The sequence below is a fragment of the Neofelis nebulosa genome, chromosome 2, assembly GCF_028018385.1.
Source record: "Neofelis nebulosa isolate mNeoNeb1 chromosome 2, mNeoNeb1.pri, whole genome shotgun sequence".
In the NCBI taxonomy this organism is placed as follows: domain Eukaryota; kingdom Metazoa; phylum Chordata; class Mammalia; order Carnivora; family Felidae; genus Neofelis; species Neofelis nebulosa.
This window is the reverse complement of record NC_080783.1, coordinates 9,176,630-9,194,523: the sequence shown is the minus strand read 5'-3', so window position 1 is coordinate 9,194,523 and position 17,894 is coordinate 9,176,630. Positions and strand designations below refer to the sequence as shown.

General features: G+C 46.1%; 2 protein-coding genes across 23 annotated transcripts in view; one reads left to right on the top strand and one right to left on the bottom strand.

The window, feature by feature from the left end:
- Positions 1-630, bottom strand: part of LOC131496502 (sp110 nuclear body protein-like) — a 35,350-nt gene extending 34,720 nt beyond the window's left edge. Inside the window, 1 exon segment of the mRNA XM_058702128.1 lies at positions 509-630. The gene's annotated coding sequence lies outside the window, so the exon portion shown is untranslated.
- Positions 631-639: 9 nt separating this feature from the next.
- The window catches only part of SP140 (SP140 nuclear body protein), a 66,494-nt gene continuing 49,239 nt past the window's right edge, over positions 640-17,894 (top strand). For 6 of the 22 annotated variants that reach the window (XM_058702093.1, XM_058702100.1, XM_058702048.1 and 3 more), the window contains exons 1-3: positions 642-753; positions 2,797-2,925; positions 15,606-15,802. In XM_058702093.1, the coding sequence (XP_058558076.1) occupies position 15,802 (1 nt within the window). In that variant the 5' untranslated portion in view covers positions 642-753; positions 2,797-2,925; positions 15,606-15,801. The other 16 variants (XM_058702066.1, XM_058702106.1, XM_058702004.1 and 13 more) reach the window with 12 other exon arrangements.

Below are 17,894 nucleotides of genomic sequence, written 5' to 3'. Positions count from 1 at the left end.
TCCCAGATTCCACCTCTAGGAATGCACTTCAAGGAAACAATCATAAATGCGCTTAAGGAAAATATATACAAATCTCATGAAACACTAGGGAAGAAATGAAGGGTTTCCTCCTCATTTTCTTTTTTCCACCAACCACATCTAGTCACTTGCACTGTGGATAATAAATGAGCTGCCCATTTGGGGCTGAGTGCAGAATCAACAGAGCACAGAGAAGGAGGGTAGAGAGCAAATCTCCCTTTCATCCACGACAACGGGCTAGAATTTAGGGCAAAAGGAGTTGAGCTGTGTTTCTGCTCCCCCCGCCCCCGACTCCCACGTCTGTTCCCCTTTTTCATGGTCTCTGGTTAAACCCCACATACCTCTCTATCTTTGGAAGACATTATTTTACAAGGAGAGAGTCTCACAGTTTAAAATAGCTGAGTTCCACTCTGTAGCTGCTGTCAGGAAATTAGCTATCAGAGCCTGATCACCCCAAATGAAGAATAAAGTAGCCGAGACAAAAACCCACCTGGAGGCTGGGTTTGCCACCTGCTCCTGCCCCTTCCCTGGTCAGGGGCTGGGGCAGGGATGGCTCCTGGAAGGCGGAGAGAACAGCAGGGGGACACCAGTGGGTGAAGCAGGAAGTCTGTGCTTTGCCACATGCAGTGGGGGGCCAGGCTTCCGGAGGAAAGAAAAGTGAAAGTATTCGGAGCTGATCGTGCAGGAAGCTGGAGGCAGTGCCTGCCGCCTCCCTCCATCTCCGTCCGGACACTTGTGAGGTTCCCGGGGCATTTAGGGGAAGCGGTGGGGGGTCCCGTCATGGGGTAGCCTGATGAGGGGTGTCCAGAGGGGAGGAGGCATCAGGGCCCAGCCCCAGGATCCACGGACAGGAGCTGGGGATTCACCATCTGTGTGCTTCCCTACTCACTTCTATTCCCCCAGGCTATTTCCCCCTCCTGTACTTTTGGGAGATGAAAATGTTCCTACACTGAATCGGGGTGCTGGTAACACAACTGAATGAATTTACTAGAAATCATCGAACTTTAAGAAACAAACAAAACCCAGACGGGGAGGGGAGGTGACCCAGAAATGCCTATAATTTGTCAGGATAAAATTATTGCCTAAGAAAGTCGAGACAAAAGGGAACCTGAATATAAACTGAAATCATATAGAGGAAAATCATTCCTCTGGGCAGGAAAATGGCCGGGGGGCAGGCAGGCATTTGGGCGCCAGGAGCATGAGGAAGTCAGGTCTAAGGCAGAGCCAGGGCCAGGAGAAGACTCTAGAACAGCCACTTCAGGGAAGATGGGATACGCCCTCCACAAACACCCTTAAAGATGCCTTATGTGCAGGGGCGCCTGGGAGGCTCAGTCCATTAAGTGTCCAACTTTGGCTCGGGTCATGATTTCAGTCTGTGGGTTCAAGCCCCACATCGGGTTCTGTGCGGACAGCTCAGAGCCTGGAGCCTGCTTCAGATTCCGTGTCTCCTTCTCTCTCTTCCTCTCCTCCGCTCGCACTCGGTCTGTCTCTCTCAAAAATAAACATTGAAAAAAAATAAAAATAAAGATGCCTTACGCACATTGGCACATAATGTCTGTGAGAGACCCTATAACATAGAAATCTGTTTAACTTTACTGGAATCAATAATTCTCAAATGGATTCAACCCATGGGCTCCCCTTACCAGGACACCCAAAAGCTCCTCAGAAAAAAGGTGGGAAAAATGGTTCTGGCGTCGAAGAAGCCTCGAAACCTAGGTTCACCTGCTTGCTACAGAGGCACCAGCACAGCCTATCCCACACGAGCACATTCTAGGTCAATAGGCTCAGCCCTGGTGCTGGTAGGTCACTCCTGTAAGGATGACAGAGGCTCGGGAGCCACAGGAAGGTAGCAAGCAGCCCCGTGAAATGCCAGGACAGGAACAGGGAGAGGAGTTCAGTCCACTGTTCACTTGTTACACTTCATTTACCTGAAACCCTCCACTTACCTGGGAAACCCCTCCATGGGCATCCCAGCCTGGAAACAAGGATCTCCTCCTTTAGCCTGCCCAGAGATAGATTAGGCAAAGGCAAAGGAGTGGAAACATAATGCCCGATGATTAGCCTAGAAAAAGATGTAAATAAGATAAAAGATGTTTCTATGTAAGTGACACCTGCTTGGGAAAATGGTAATAATGGGAAAACTACTATACTCAGTGACATATATTCTGAGAATTTACTAAAATCATGTACAATTCTTTTTTAGCTCAATTTTATTGGGGTATAAAATGCATTCATCTCAAGTGTACATTTAAATGGTTGAGTTTTAACAAATGTAATTGGGGGCGCCTGGGTGGCTCAGTCGGTTAAGCGTCCGACTTCAGCTCAGGTCACGATCTCACGGTCCGTGAGTTCGAGCCCCGCGTCAGGCTCCGGGCTGATGGCTCGGAGCCCGGAGCCTGCTTCCGATTCTGTGTCTCCCTCTCTCTCTGCCCCTCCCCCGTTCATGCTCTGTCTCTCTCTGTCTCAAAAATAAATAAACGTTAAAAAAAAATTTTTTAAAAATGTAATCGTAATTACAATCATGACGTAGGCCATTTCCATCATTCCAGAAAGTTCCTTCGTGCCCTTTGCAGATAGATAGCCTCCTCCCCAACCTCGTCATCAGGCAACCACTGATGCACCTGCTGTTAGTACAGATTCGTTTTGCCTGTATCAAAGTTTTACATAAATGAAAACATGCAGCATGTGAATTTTGACGTGTGACTTCTTTGGGTCATCATAATGCTGTTGACATTCACCTCTGTTGCTGAGGGTCGGTAATTGATTCCTCTTTAGCAGGTGTGCTGGCCGACTCTTGTTCATCCTGTTCGATCACCATGATGTCACCAACGTAATTGATAAGTGTGATGTTCTATGGGATATCCGGGTGACCCAGATGTCTTTGGACTATCTTATGACAAGGGGCAGGTGAGTTAATATAACCCCCAAGACAAAACTGTACACGAATGTTCTTATCTGTCATGCAGGAGCTAAAACTCTTTCCGATCCTCCTTTTCTAACCAGGATGGAAAGAAAACATTGACCAGATCAACGCCCCCACACTATGTACTTGAGGTCCATGGAATGACCTGGGCTGGGGATCTTACTGCCCAGACTGCTTATTTTCTTATCCCAGTCTTCGGCCTTCTTATAAATTCTGGGAGTTACCTGATACACTTCTAAGAAATTGACTTTCTGTCCGAGTTAGCCATTATCAGTTTTGATTACTCATACCCCAAAAGTCCAGCTGCTTGTAAGTTGGTATCAGAGAATGAGTTGCCAGAGAAGAAACTTCACAGAAATAGGATCAATCTGAGATTGGTTGTGTGACCTACCTGGACATAAAAGTAGTGGACAGCCTATTAGCGTTCAAAGATGGGGGTTTGGTAGACTTTGGCAAGCAGGGGCAAGGTAGCAGAGGAACTTCTAGCGCTGGATTGTGCTCAGGACTCTACGAGTCACTCCCTGATTCCAAGTGTGAGATCTTAGCACACTTAGCAAAATGGCGAGGAGTTTGTCCAGTAAAAAGAAAGCATTGACTTCGCTTCAGAGATTACCACCTACTTGGCCTCAATCTGGGTGGGAAAACAGAGAAAGGAGGGAGGCCAGAATCTTCTCATCCCACGGGTCGTATGGAAGGAAAAGAAAACAACTCTACCCCTGTGTTAGGAACCAGGGATTGTCTGATCGGCATAGATGATACGTTATCCCAGAGAGATTGATTCTCTAGCGAGGAGAGAGAAAAAACAAGACAGTGGGAAATGCAAGCTAAAACTGCAGCCTGTTGTCATCTGGGCTGATGCATGATATTGCAGACTAGGGCTTTCTTATGAACTTAACAGAAGTACCCCTGAGGAATGCCAAAGACCTTGTGCTTATAAGCAAAGGAAGCTGGCACATTTATGTCATCGCCCAGCTGAGTGGTGGCCTGGGCCTGCCTGCTGCTTAAGGGCAGGGAGAGGAGAGGGAGGAGACACCAGAGCGGGCTCTTGTAGTCTGTGTCCAGCCTTGTCTGGGCCACTGTGCCCCCTGGGAGGCCAAGAGCAGAGGACAGCCATGCCCAACAGCCACTTTGCCCCACAAAACGAGAGAGGGAGAGAGGGAGGACGGGCAGGGACTGGTGGCAGGCAGTCCCGTGCGTGTGTAGCACCTGGTAGGCACACACACCCCACCCGCTGGAAAAGACGTCCTCGGCGGTATCCTGGAATCTGGAATCTGTCCCAGCCAGATTCACGTTCACTTCTTTGGAGGAAAGAAAGAACAGAAGTGGGCAGCAAGGTAGAAATCTCTGGCCCTCTATACTTTGCAAACATGTCTGTGCAAATTTCCAGCACATCTAGAGTGAGTCAGAAGAAGCAGGATTCGGTGGAACATACTTTGGAAACATCCTGCTTTGTCTCTGGTTCCCCAGGCCTCGCCTGCTTTGGCCACACTGCTCTGACTAAGGTCCTGGAAACTGCACACGCCCCGGCTCCCATTTATCTGTCCTACCTGCATTTCTAGTGCTCCGGTTTTGTTTATTCTATTTGTGCTTTGCTCCCATTTCTTTTTCTTCCAACTTTATGCTGCTATAGTGTGTTTTTGTAAGTTGCTTCAAATCCTTTACAGAATGAGGGCCGCTATTGGTGAAAAAACTACACACAGACATAATGTACAAACACACTTGGTAGCGGGGCGCCTGGGGGGCTCAGTCTGTTAAGCATCTGACTTCGGCTCAGGTCATGATCTCACGGTTTGTGAGTTCGAGCCCCGCGTCGGGCTCTGTGCTGACAGCTCAGAGCCTGGAGCCTGCTTCGGATTCTGTGTCTCCCTCTCTCTCTGCCCCACCCCTGCTCTCTCTCTCTCTCTCTCTCTCTTTCTCTCTCTCTCTCTCTCTCTCAAAAATAAATAAACATTAAAAAAGACCCCACAAATCACATTGTCCTTTAAGGTCTAGGTAATGTCAGTTCCAAACCCTTTCCCCATCCCACGGGAAGCCTGTCTCTGTCCTTGAGATTTCAATGACTAGCTGAAGCTCAGTTTTTTCTAATCACCGAGGCTGCATTTTTATATATATATATGAAATTTATTGTCAAATTGGTTTCCATACAACACCCAGTGCTCATCCCAAAAGGTGCCCTCCTCAATACCCATCACCCACCCTCCCCGCCCTCCCACCCCCCATCAACCCTCAGTTTGTTCTCAGTTTTTAACAGTCTCTTATGCTTTGGCTCTCTCCCACTCTAGCCTCTTTTTTTTTTTTTTCCTTCCCCTCCCCCATGGGTTTCTGTTAAGTTTCTCAGGATCCACATAAGAGTGAACACATATGGTATCTGTCTTTCTCTGTATGGCTTATTTCACTTAGCATCACACTCTCCAGTTCCATCCACGTTGCTACAAAGGGCCATATTTCATTCTTTCTCATTGCCACGTAGTACTCCATTGTGTATATAAACCACAATTTCTTTATCCATTCATCCGTTGATGGACATTTAGGCTCTTTCCATAATTTGGCTATTGCTGAGAGTGCTGCTATAAACATTGGGGTACAGGTGCCCCTATGCATCAGCACTCCTGGATCCCTTGGGTAAATTCCTAGCAGTGCTACTGCTGGGTCATAGGGTAGGTCTATTTTTAATTTTTTGAGGAACCTCCACACTGTTTTCCAGAGCAGCTGCACCAGTTTGCATTCCCACCAAGAGTGCAAGAGGGTTCCCGTTCCTCCACATCCTCTCCAGCATCTATAGTCTCCTGATTTGTTCGTTTTAGCCACTCTGACTGGCGTGAGGTGATATCTCAGTGTGGTTTTGATTTGTATTTCCCTGATGAGGAGCAACGTTGAGCATCTTTTCATGTGCCTGTTGGCCATCGGAGGTCTTCTTTAGAGAAGTGTCTATTCATGTCTTCTGCTCATTTCTTCACTGGATTATTTGCTTTTCGGGTGTGGAGTTTGGTGAGCTCTTTATAGATTTTGCATACTAGCCCTTTGTCCGATATGTCATCTGCAAATATCTTTTCCCATTCCGTTGGTTGCCTTTTAGTTTTGTTGATTGTTTCCTTTGCTGTGCAGAAGCTTTTTATCTTCATGAGGTCCCAATAGTTCATTTTTGCTTTTAATTCCCTTGACCGAGGCTGCATCTGTAAAGGGCCCATTTATTCAAGAAACTTGAATAAATTCACACACCAGGCTTCTCTGCACAAACCTGGCACTTCCCTCTGGTTGCAGGAGTGCGGAGTTTTCTCTGGCTTCTGACTGCTTTCCAGAAATTTGAGGAACATCTTCCCTGCCTTATAATGAAGACCATTTTGCCTCTCTCTAGTCCCGTGTCCAGTCCAGGCTGAGTACTGTGCCCGGCCAGTCCACCGGCCTGAGAGATGATCTGGAATGTCCGGCTTTCCTTCCTTCTCACGACCACCTTAAGGGCAGAGAGACAGGTACAAACATGCACCTTAGCAGAGAGGCAGGTGCAACATGGCGTTCACTTCCTGCCTACACATGCTTTGCCCCCTTACTCCAAAACAACCTGGATCCATTCGAATGAAATAGACCTTTCTGCTCTCTTGCCTTTGTATGAACAGTGGCCCATCTGCCATGGACCCCGAGCTGGCCCTGTTCCTCCTCCCTGGGGCTGAGAACTGCCACAGAGACTGGGTGGAGGGGCATCCAGCATTGGTGCAGCCATGTCACCCTGTTCAGCAATTTAGCCTTTACTCTTTGGGTGCCACACACGAGAGATCAATCCGTTGGAGTGATCGGAGCTCCTCAGAGCTCCGGGAAGGCACAAAGGCAGTCAATGTCTGCTCAAGGTTGATCCCAGGCCAGTGCCATGGCCCCGTGGGGCTGGCAGTAGAAGATGGCAGGTGGAGGCCGCCAGTCAATTGCGGGTCAGCCCTTACCTCCTGTCCTGGTTCCCCATCTCCAGGAAGGTCGGCATCTACCCATGTTACTTGTGTCTTTCCGGCCTCATTCCACGGGTATATGACAGAATGAGATTGCACATAAAGAAATAATGAGGAAATCAGATTTCTTAAATCGTAGAGGATTGGCTCCCCGGGGGAAACTTGAGGCTGACTCATATCACCTTCTCCAAACACTTTCGTTTCCCCCATGCCTCCTCTATCCCTCCCCCACACCGCAAAAGACAGCTCTGCCCAGAACAGTTCCTTTTAGAAAAATTAACATTGAAATTGAATGAGTGCTGTCCAACTTCTGATTTCTGGGTAGCTGGGGGCCAGTTTGTCCCAGAGTGCATCTGTGCGTGGCATCTGAACACGGATGAGTTAGGGGAAGTGAAAGCAGACCCAACATTGACAAATGCAACCGAGTGGGGAGTGAGGCGTTGCTCTGTCTGTGCTGGGATGTTATGCAGTTGACTAGGAGGGAATTTGTCTTTTAAAATACAAGGCAAATACATCAATGCATTCTTAAAGCAAGGTAAAAGTGTGTGGAAACCCCTCTACCCCAGACTCTGGAGGTGGGCAGGGCCCCAAGAAGGCAACAGCATTGCTATCAGCAGCTGCAGAACTGACAGGTAGGTCCTCAGCACTCAGTACCAGCACCCAGCCCACAGCCTCTCCTCCACCGGTTCCCGAGAGACGGGAGATGAACAAGCTTGAAACCAGCCAGCGCTCGGCCTCCGGGTAGGAAAGAGAAGTGACGCTCTCCTCAGAGAATGAGTTGGTAGGCGCTGCCTCTTTTTCTGATTTCTGGAAGATGTTGTACGGAACGGGCGTCATTTTTTCTTTAAACGTTTTGTAGGATTCATTAGTGATACGCTCTGGGCCCGATGCTTTCTTCTTTGGAGGTCTCTTAATTATTGATTCAATTCTTTTAATAGATACAGGCCTATTCGGATGACTGTCTCTCCTTGTGTGAACTTTGGTGTTTTGTGTCCCGTAAGAAATTTGTCTGTTTCACCTTCTATCAAATTCTTCGCCCTAGAGTTTTCCCTAGTGTTGTTTGTCTGCTATCTTTGTCGTGTCTGTGGGACTAATAGTGATGAACCCCTCTTTCATGTCTGATACTACTAATTTCTGTCTTCTCTCTTCCTTTGCTAGCCTTGTTAGAGGTTTGTCGATTTTATTGATTTTTCTAAAAAAATCAGCTTTTGACTTCATTGATTTTCTTAGATGTTTTCTTGTTTTCAGTTTCACTGATTTCTACTCTAATTTTTGTTGTTTATTTATTGATTTATTTTGCTTGCATTAGGTTTCAATTTCTCTATTTTTCTGTAGTTTCCACAGGTGGGAGGTTAGATTATTCATTTAGATCTTTCTTGTCTAATGTGTCAATTCAGTGCTATACATTTCCGTCTAAGCACTGCTTTTGCTACGTCCCACAAATTTTAATAAGCTGTGTTTTCATTTCCATCTAGCTCAAAATATTTTACAATTTCTCTTGAGATTTCTTCTTTAGCCCTAGAAGTGTGTTCTTCGATTCCAAGTATTTGGAGGATTTCCCAGCTATCTGTTATTTCTACTTTTACTTCATTGTGGTCTGAGAACATATTTTTAAATGATTTCTATCCTTTTAAATGTGTTAGGGTGTGTTTTACAGCCCAGAATATGGCATGTTTCGGTCAATATTCCATGTGAGCTTGAGGGCAATGTGCATTTTGTTGTTGTTGAATGGAATATTCCATAAATGTCAGTGAGACCAGATTGCTTAATGATACTGTTCAGGTTGACTATATTCTTACTGAGTTTCTGCCTGCTTGATCTGTCAGTTACTAAAATAGGGGTATTGGCGACTCCAATAATAGGAGTGGATTTGTCTGTTTCTCCTTGTAGGTCGATCAGTTTTTGTGTCCTGTACTTTGATGCCACTTTGTTACTTGCGCATTGAGAATTGCTGTGTCTTCCTAGAGAAATTGACCCCTTCACTATATAATGTTCCTATTCACCCGACAATTTTCCTTGTTCTCAAGTCTGCTTTGTCTGAAATTAATGTAGCGACTACAACTTTCCTTTGATAATGCTGTTGACAACATATCTTTCTCCACCCCTTTACTTTGAATCTGTCTTGTGTTTTTCTGCTTAAGGTGGCTTTCTCATAGACAGCATACAATTGTGTTTTTTTTTCTTTTCGGTTTTTATCGCCCTATCGATTTCTGTCTTTTAAATGTTGCATCGAGGCCATTCACATTTAGAGTATTCATGTAGTTAGATTAATATCTACCAAATTGCAACTGTTGCTACTCATTGTGCTTGTCTTCGTTTCTACTTTTTCTTCCCTTTTTTTTCTTCCTTTTACGGTTTCAACTGAACACTTTATTACCCCATTTGCTCTTTTTCTCCTAGCATATGAATCATGCTTCTTTTAAAACGTTTGTAGTGGTTTCCCTAGAGGTTGTAATATATATTTGCTGCTATTCATCTTGCTATTTATTTATTTACTTACTTATTTAGACTTTGCTTGGTACCATTTATTTTTTTCACATCCATTTCTTCAAGTTATACTCTATGGCTTTGTGAGTGACACCTGCATCCTATAATGGAATGTCACACACTCCTCCCTCCTGTCCTTATTAACATTGCTGTCAGTCATTTCACTTATCCATACGTTCTAATCACATGTTGCTATTATTACTTTGAACAACAGCTACCTCTTAAATGAATTTAGAATAGGAAATTATTGAGAACCCCAAAAAGCTAATCTTTGTTCTTGTACATTACATCGATAGATATTTACCATATTAGGAATGGAAACTTTGAACACTTAAATATTTATTTGTTCATGAAAAAAATAATAATGAACTCATTACCTGCTAACATAAATGAAATATTTTATGAGAAGTAACGGTGTTTTCTAAAATAAAGTAAATTAGTAAGAAGAGTAGCAAGGCTTTATATTTTTGCAAATCTCTTTAATAACTGGCTCAGTAGAAGATGGCGGGATTCTGTCTGCTTCTGCTTTCAACCCAATGTGATCTCACAAAATGTGTATCCTCTGGGAGATTCTACTGTACCTGTGTGACAGAATGAGAGAGAAAAAGGGTAAATAACATTTTAGTACTATTATGAAAACAGTTTTCACCTTGGTCATACGTGAAAGGGTCTTACACAATCCCAGGGGTCCCTGGACCATACTTTCAAAATCACTATTTTAAAATAATTTTTAAGGGGCACCTGGGTGGCTCAGTCAGTTAAGCGTCTGTCTCTCAATTTCGACTCAGGTCACGACCTCACGGTTCATGAGATCAAGCCCCATGTTGGGCTCCGTGCTGACAGCACGGAGCCTGCTTGGGAGTCTCTCTCTTTCCCTCTCTCAGCCCCTCCCCTGTGCACGCTCTCTCTCTCTCAAAATATATATATGTATAAACTTAAAGTAATTTTTGAGATGTGCTTTTGTTTTCAAGTAAACTTTGCAGTTTTTAGACATCAGTAATTTAAGTGGTTTGAGTGCTGCCTTCTATTTCTTTTATAACAAAACTTTGCTGGTGTTGATATCTTGGTTCTCTCTCTCTCTTTTTTTTAAATGTTTTATTTATTTATTATTTAAAAAAAATTTTTTTTAACGTTTATTTATTCTTGAGACAGAGAGAGACAGAGCATGAACGGGGGAGGGGCAGAGAGAGAGGGAGACACAGAATAGGAAGCAGGCTCCAGGCTCTGAGCCATCAGCCCAGAGCCCGATGCAGGGCTCGAACTCACAGACCGCGAGATCGTGACCTGAGCTGAAGTCAGACGCTTAACCGACTGAGCCACCCAGGCGCCCCAAATGTTTTATTTATTTTTGAGACAGAGAGAGACAGAGCGTGAGCAGGGGAGGGGAAGAGAGAGAGAGGGAGACCCAGAATCCGAAGCAGGCTCCAGTTTCCGAGCTGCCCGCACAGAGCCCGACGCGGGGCTCGAACTCAAAGCCCGCGAGGTCATGACCCGAGCCGAAGTCGGACGCTTAACCGACTGAGCCACCCAGGCGCCCCTCTTGGTTCTCTTACTGTAGCACATCATCGAATAATTTGTCCTAGAAAGACTGCATCGTTAAGGACAGACTAGATTATTCTACCGGAACACGCAGTTCTGAGATCTTAGCGGGTCACTCGCCTCTGCTTCAGAGAACCCTCGCTTGGGACAGTGTGGGCTGCTGAGTGGCTGTCAGTGACAGCCACGGTGACCGAACGTTGGGTGACCACCAGAGATGGTGCAGGAGTACGATATTTTCTGAGCCCTTACACGGCTATTCGTTTTTTATTTGAAGTGGAGTTGACACACAGTGTTACATTAGCTTCAAGCGTGCATCGTGCTGTGGTTCACCACAGGGCACCTTGGCGAGTATCTTGTCTCCACACACGAAGAGCGTATATTTTTAGTCATTTCCTTTTACCTCTGAATCTATAGATTTGCATAACTGACATTTAAAATTTCAAATTTAGGTGTTCCCCACCCCTCCCCTTCAGGGTTTTTACCAGCTATGTTCTGGGGAAATTCTCTCCTCATTTTACATCCATTTTAGCTAGGCTTTTTTTTTTTTTCCTTTTATTTTAGCTCTCATTTTAAGTTTCCAGGCCTGCCGTCTCATTTTCTGATCTTTTTTTCATGGCATCCTGGGCGCAATATCTTCTCCCATTCGAACGACACTACTTGTTTTTTGGAAACTCTCTCCTGCTCCTGGCACTATTTCAATTTACCCGGGGGTAATTTTTGTTCTTTGCTCACCTTGGTTCTATTCCTTCCTGAGGTAGGTTTGCACCAGTGTGTGTGGCCTATTGTTTGTTCCTACCTGAGGACCAGGCACTGAAGAGCTAGCTTGGAAGTGTGTTTAAGGAGACAGGCTTGAAAACCTGCGGGCTCGGCTGTGGGAATCCCAGATGCCTGAGGGTGAAGGCCTCTTTCTCTGGGGGCATCTACATTTTTAAGAAGGCACCTCTAGGGACGCCTGGGTGGCTCAGTCGGTTGAGCATCCGACTTCGGCTCAGGTCATGATCTCATGGTTCATGAGTTGGAGCCCTACATTGGGCTCTGGGCTGACGGCTCAGAGCCTGGAGCCTGCTTCGGATTCTGTGTCTCCCTCTCTCTCTGCCCCGTCCCCTCTCATGCTCTGTCTCTCTCTCCCTCAAGAATAAATAAAACATTAAAAAAAATTTTTTTTTTTTTTTAAAAGGAAGGAGCCTCTAGTGTCTTGCCTGGATGTGGGTCAGAAAGGAGCTGGGGGCAGATCCTTTAGTGTTTTGCCTTTCAAGCAATCCTGCTGGTTCCTGCTGGCATCTCCGTTCCAGGCCCACTGTTCTCAGGGCTGCAGGACACCCTCTGGGATTGTCTTCTGAAAGCAACAGCAGTGAGGCTCACACCTCTTTTTCTCTTTCGGACTTTGGCTTCATTTTCTCATCTAATTCTCTTCCCTTATAGTTCTTCCGTTACTCTCATTTTAGGGAACCCTCTAGTCTAAGGGGAGCACAACACTTGTCCTCCGGCAACTATCTTTAACCAGAAGTTGTTGTTTTGTTTTTGTTTTTGTTTCGGAGAGAGAGAGGATGGAGAGGACCAGGGAAGGCCAGAGGGAGAGGGAGAGAGATGCTCAGTTCGCAAGATCTTGAGATCATGACCTGAGCCACAATCAGGAGTCTGCAGCTAAACTGCTTAACTGACTGAGCCCCCAGGGGCCCCTGTCTTTTTCTTTTTTAAAGGAATTCAGTGAAAGAATGGGTTTCATTCTATTCCAATGCATCCTTATAATGGGAGGTCCCAATGACCCTCTTATAATGGGAATAAACGTCTCCCAAGTGTTTACACCTTTTAGAATTACCGAGAAGACTCCCAAGACATCATCGGCAAAGGGAACCATTTTTCAAGTAAGAATCAGAATTACAAAGCTTTTTCAGTTTCAACATTATGGGTCACCTGGGTGGCTCGGAGGGTGAAGCCTCCCGTTAGGCTCCAGCCATGATCTCACGGGGTTTCGTGGGTTCGAACCCCACGTGGGCCTCTGCATTCCCTGGCAGTGCTGAGCCTGCTTGGAATTCTGTCTCCCTGTCTCTCTCTCTCTCTCTCTCTCTCTGCCCCTCCCCCTCTCGATCTGTCTCTGTCTCTCTCAAAAATAAATAAGTAAACTTAAAGAAAAACATTAAAAAAAATTGGTTTTCCCAGGCACGGCCATAATGTTTGAAATGCAGGGGCCTTACAGGTCTCTGTGTACGGATAATAACACGTACGCAGGCAAGTTTAGATACAGAACGATGAGTCCTTGTTTTGAATATACACACAAGTCTCTATAGTCAACAGGAGAAAAACACATATTCCTGTGACTGTTGTTAATTGAAACTGGACCATAGGGGTGGGTGTCTTTGAGCTAATTTTATTATGTGAAATGTCACTCATTCCTGCCCCTGTGGGATGGAGAACTCTACCTCTCTTCCACCTTCCTTGAGATTTCTTCCGGCTGTTGGTAGCTAAGAAGACTTGCTGTTCCACTGCTCTCTCCACACTCAGCACCACACATCTTGTTCAAGCTTCCCCAAATCCTGTAAATAGACACTATTATTACTTCCGTTCTGGCAACGGAATCTCAGAAAGTTGGCCGAGGTTAGAGAAAGTGGCAAACCAGGATTTGTTAGCAAGCAACCTGCATCCAGAGCCTGCACCTGACTTTGTGAAGGTTCGTTATGAAATGGGCGAATTGAACGCACTTTTTCAAAACTAGACCTTACCTTCCCTGTTTATAGTACCACACGGTGGGGTCAGTGAACAATCTGGAATCACCAAGAATGACCTTGCTCCGTGTGATGGAGGCAAACAGACAACAGAACACGTTAGGCAGGAGACTGTCAGGAGGAGTTTTCAGAGGTGATAACCAAGCTGTTCTTGAAAAAGAGTAGGCTTTTGCTAGGCAGAGACTATTCAACTAGTGTTTTGCTTACATAACATTATGCAGCAGAATAGCATTACTTGCGTGGTTTCATCTAAGTCTGTGATTTTAGTTATGTAATATATGGTGGAATCTCCAGAAACACACCAGACAGAATAGGATAAAGGGAAAGAACCCTGGGGCAGAGGTCAAGAGACCTTTTCTGCTTTGGTGCCAGATCGTATGCACTACATGCATTCTTTTTTTTTTTTTTTTTTTTTTTTTATTTATTTTTTTTTTTTCAACATTTTTTATTTTTGGGACAGAGAGAGACAGAGCATGAACGGGGGAGGGGCAGAGAGAGAGGGAGACACAGAATTGGAAACAGGCTCCAGGCTCCGAGCCATCAGCCCAGAGCCTGACGCGGGGCTCGAACTCACGGACCGCGAGATCGTGACCTGGCTGAAGTCGGACGCTTAACCGACTGCGCCACCCAGGCGCCCCACTACATGCATTCTTTTAACTGCAGAAAATACTTCCTAACATAGACAAAACAAAATTAAGTTGGCTTTACACCCATATTGGCTGACATTTTGAAGTATGACAATACTTGGGGTCTACAAAGGTATAGAGGAAAAACTCTTGTGAAATCCTGGCAGGACTGTAAACTGACAAATCATTTTGAAAGAGAGGTTAGCAACCTAGAAGTTGGAAGGTATCGTACCCCAGTACTGGGCAATTCTCTTCTAGGTGCAAATGCTAAAAAATTCTTGTTACATGCACATAAGGAGCTATAAACAAGGGTGTTTACCAAAATACTACTCATAATAGCAAAAAGATTGGAATAGACCTACACATTTACCAGTAAAGGATTGTTAGGCAAATATTGTCTCTATTTATGTAAAATATTACTGCACAGCAATTAAAATGCCCTGGTTTGACTTAAAAATATCAATGTGGACACATTTAAATAAATAATACATGGAAAAAAGGCAAATACAGGCATACCTTGTTTAAAAAAAAAAACTTGCTGTTCGGTGGTAGGTTCTGTGATATTCTCTTCGTTGGCTTTTTATTTTTTTTGTCTGTAAACTTTTTAAAACAAACAATCTGTATTAGTCAGTGTTCTCCAGAGAAACAGAAATGACAAAATGTGTGTGTGTGTGTGTGTGTGTGTGTGTGTGTAACAGAGATTTATTGTAAGGAATGAGCTCACGTGAATATAGACGCTGGCAATTCCAAATCTGCCCTGTGGGCTGGCAGACTGGAGCCCCAGCAGAGTCGATGGTGCAGTTCCCATCTGAAAGCAGTCTATTTGTGAATTCCTTCCTACAGGGAGAGGTCAGTCTTTTTGCTCTAGGTGGGCCTTCAACTGACTGTATGAGGCCCACCTACATTATGGAGGGCCTGCTTGCTCAGAGCCATCCAGTTGAAATGATCATCTCATCCCCCAACACCCTTCAAGTGAGAAGGAAAGCCTGTAAGAACAGATAAAGAAGGCCAGCCAAATGTCCCAGGCTGGATACCCCGTTTGCATGCTCTTTGCTTCTGTAATCTTGCTTGCCTCTTCCATCAGCCAACTGTCCCCATAGTGTCCCCCCTTTTTCCCTTGAGTCGCTGCAATCCCACCTACCTGTGCAGCTGATAGAAAGTTTCCAAGTACCTGGAATCTAGCCCAGCATAAAAGAAGGCCAGCACCGGGGCTCGGGGGCTCAGCCTTTGGAGGTGACTCTGCCGGGCCAGCGCCAGTGCAAAATAAACGGTCTTTTCTGATTCCCCGAGCGCGTGTTGCTTGTCTCTTCCTGTGTGCCAAGTATTGCTGTAACACTTTTGGTGCGTTGGCCAGGAAGACGACAGCCACGCTGACCCCTTGAGCCACCGTTGTCAGTGAGCAGCGGAGAGGCCACTCATTGCGGGCCCCCGCCATGGAAAGGAAGGCACACAGACATTGATTTCACCGGACCCAGCAGTACCGGCCGCCACTACTGCACTCGAACGGACTCCAGGGGGAACAGAAAAGACCTGTCCTAGGACATTGGAACAGTAAGTGTCCCCGGGGACTTCAGACGAATCCAGGCCCACCCCTGAGGCAGAAGGGGAGCTTAATCACCTCCCGGGCAATGTAGTCACTGAATAGAACAGGGAAGTCCTGGGTGGAAGTCTGTGATCTGTCTGAATGTGTGTGAGTGCCCGTGCTCCGTGAGCCTGAGTGGGTCCTACTCTGCGATTCTGTGATGATCTCATACGGCTCAAGGCAGAATCAGGTCTGCAGAGGCCTGATCTGAGTCAGGGGTTTATACCCCTGCCAATGCTAAGAGGCATTTAATCCCCATGAGGGGCGTGGCCAGGCAGAATAACCGACCTCTTCCCTGTTTGTCCTGTGACACTGTTCATTGGGAGGGACCCATCTAGGATACCAGGATGGGGAAAATTCCTCAAAATCAACTGTTTTGGAGTGTATGATTAAGAATTTTAAAAAGGGAGGGGCCCTGGGGTGGGGGGGCTCAGTCGGTTAAGCATCTGACTTCAGCTCAGGTCATGATCTCATGGCTTGTGAGTTCGAGCCCCGCATCGGGCTCTGTGCTTACAGTTCAGGGCCTAGAGGCTGCTTCAGATTCTGTGTCTCTCTCTCACTGTCTGCCCCTCCCTGCTCATGCTCTGTCTCTCAAAAATAAATAAACATTAAAAATTCTTTAAAAAAAAGAATTTTAAAAAGAGATTTTCAGGTGACTATGGGTCAAACTGACCCATGGGAAATTATGCACCCTCTGCGAATTAGAATGGTCTATGTTCTGTGTAGGCTGGTCCCCTGAGGGCACCCTAGAGGTTCCCACGGTCCGAGCTGTTTATAAGGTAATTACTGGGGACCCCAGCCATCCAGATCAATTCCCATACATCGACCAATGGCTGGAAATAGCCCAAGTCAAGCTTCTTTGGGTCCAGTTCTGCATTAATAGTAAGTGACAATGTAAGGTTTTAGTGGCGCAGGCCGAAAGAAGACCTCACAGCAAAAAACCCCCACCGCCCCATCCTCCAAGAAAATTCAGAAGTCCTTCCTTTCAACCACCATATGCCTCCAGGACCCCATCAATTGAGGGAGGGGAACCTCAAGTGCCTGAAAGTTCACCCCTGTCGGTTTCGCCTCTGCCAGTGGCCAATCTGCTCCAACAGGGACATCTGAACCGGTAGACAGATACCTTAGGTCCTCGATTCAAGGTCCAAGGCCCCCAACAGCAAGCAGATGCCATAGCAGGTGACTAGGGGGTCCCCAGAAAATAGGCTTCGATGGGACCCTACAAGAGGGGCCATCAGTTTTCTACTACCAACCGTTCTCCACTACTGACCTCCTCAATTGGAAACACCACAGGCTGTCCTGCTCTGGAAAGCTGTAGGTGATGAGAGATCTAGAATCCAGATTCCAGATTCACCGCCCTGCCTGGGTTGACTGTAAGCAGCTTCTGCTCACTCTTTTCAACATGGAAGAGCACCGATGAAGCGTCACCGAAGGAAAAAAAAAAAAAAATGGCTCCAGACTCAGTCACCAGATGGACAACTAGAGGTTGAAGCTTGGGCACCGGAGGCTATGCCCAAAGAGTATCCCTGCTGGGACCCAAACACAGAAGCCGGAAGGGCCAGATTAGAAAGATACCGACTAGGGGCGCCTGGGTGGCGCAGTCGGTTAAGCGTCCGACTTCAGCCAGGTCACGATCTCGCGGTCCGTGAGTTCGAGCCCCGCGTCAGGCTCTGGGCTGATGGCTCGGAGCCTGGAGCCTGTTTCCAATTCTGTGTCTCCCTCTCTCTCTGCCCCTCCCCCGTTCATGCTCTGTCTCTCTCTGTCCCAAAAATAAATAAAAAACGTTGAAAAAAAAAAAAAAAAAAGAAAGATACCGACTCTCCTCCCTCCAAGGAGTAAAAGCAGGGGCCAAAAAGCCCAGCAACATGGCAAAGGTATCTGAGGTCCTACAAAAGCCAGAAGAGAGCCAGCTTACTTCTAGGAAAGATTATGTGACGCCTTCAGAGTTTATACTTCGTTCGACCCAGAAGCCCCCGAAAACCAGTGCATGGTCAATGCTGCCTTTGTGGGACAGGCCCAAGGTGACATTAGACAGAAGCTCCAAAAATTGGAAGGATTTGC